This window comes from Chinchilla lanigera, unplaced genomic scaffold (assembly GCF_000276665.1).
Source record: "Chinchilla lanigera isolate Chin_1 unplaced genomic scaffold, ChiLan1.0 scaffold00098, whole genome shotgun sequence".
Taxonomy (NCBI): domain Eukaryota; kingdom Metazoa; phylum Chordata; class Mammalia; order Rodentia; family Chinchillidae; genus Chinchilla; species Chinchilla lanigera.
Genome location: NW_004955499.1, coordinates 944,385 through 945,591, shown reverse-complemented (window position 1 = coordinate 945,591; position 1,207 = coordinate 944,385). Strand labels below are relative to the sequence as shown.

At 51.2% G+C, this 1,207-nt stretch overlaps 1 protein-coding gene across 1 annotated transcript in view; it reads left to right on the top strand.

The window, feature by feature from the left end:
• Positions 1 to 1,207, top strand: part of Crlf2 (cytokine receptor-like factor 2) — a gene marked incomplete in the record, with an annotated part of 15,209 nt that overhangs the window by 9,867 nt on the left and 4,135 nt on the right. The window contains 1 exon segment of the mRNA XM_013505605.1: positions 899 to 1,061. Within this exon segment, the coding sequence (XP_013361059.1) occupies positions 899 to 1,061 (163 nt within the window).

The following is a 1,207-nucleotide window of genomic DNA, read 5'->3' as shown; positions in this document are numbered from 1 at the left end:
CCATCCATCCACCCATTCACCCACCCATCCATCCACCCATCCATCCATCCACGCACCCATATACCTTATCTGTCTCTCTCTGTATCTGTCATGTATCCCTCTGTCTGTGTGTACATACATAGACATAGGTGGCACATGTTTGCACAGACGCCCCTGTGTCTGCGAAGTACAGGCAGAGATCAGTGGACTTGCCCTCTGATTATATTATATAACACCCGTATTATATAAAATGCGACGTAACCAGGAAGGTTTGACACTTTAAGAGTTTACAGAGTCCTGGCTGTGACCTTGTCATTCCCTTTTTAGGAGTCTGTCTTTTAATTTGTTTTATTTTTTGAGGCAGGGTCTCACTATGCAGTTCAAGCTGGCCTCAGACTTATAGCAATCCTCCTTCCTCAGCCTCCTGAGTGATGGGATTACAGGCGTGCACCACCACACCTGGATTAACAATCTATTCTAAGCACCGAATTCAAAATCTGGTTAGCATTTAACAAACACAGCTACTGAAGAATTAACTAAAACAAATCCACCACACGAAGGTCCCTCCTGGGTCCTGTAATAGAACAGTCAAATCAGTCAGCAGCATTCGTTTACCAATGTGTTCAGGACGCGGAAAGTTCTACAGAATATTCATAGTGCGCGCAGCGGCCCAGTCCTGAGTGCCTTCCCCGATTCCCTGCCCAGCCCTGCCATCCACCAGCCGATCAATCAGTCAGTCATTCAACCAAGCAAATGAATTAAACAATCTTTAGCGACAGGAAACGTGCAAATACAGTGTCCTTCACTGTGAGGGCCCCGAGTTCAGTCCCTGGCAGGAAGGGGAGGGACATCCGGGGGGGCTGTGGGACCCCCAAGGTCCGGCTCATGTCCCCGACCACCATGTCTGATCTGTCCACAGTCCCAGGTGTCAGAGGTGTGCAACATAACCATCAGGGGCGTGGACGTAGAGCAGTGCCACCTCTTCCGGGCCAGGGTGAAGACCAAGGATTCCTACTACGGCCCCAAAGCCTCCCCGAGCGACTGGTCTCAGGTCACGCACTGGCGGGGAGCCACAACTGAAGGTGACCAGAGCTACACGGATGGATGGGTGGATGGGTGGGTGGATGGGTGGGTGGGTGGATGGATGGGTGGATGGGTGGATGAGTGAGTAGATAGATGTATGGATGGGTGGATGGATGGGTGGGTGGATGGATGGATGGATGGATGG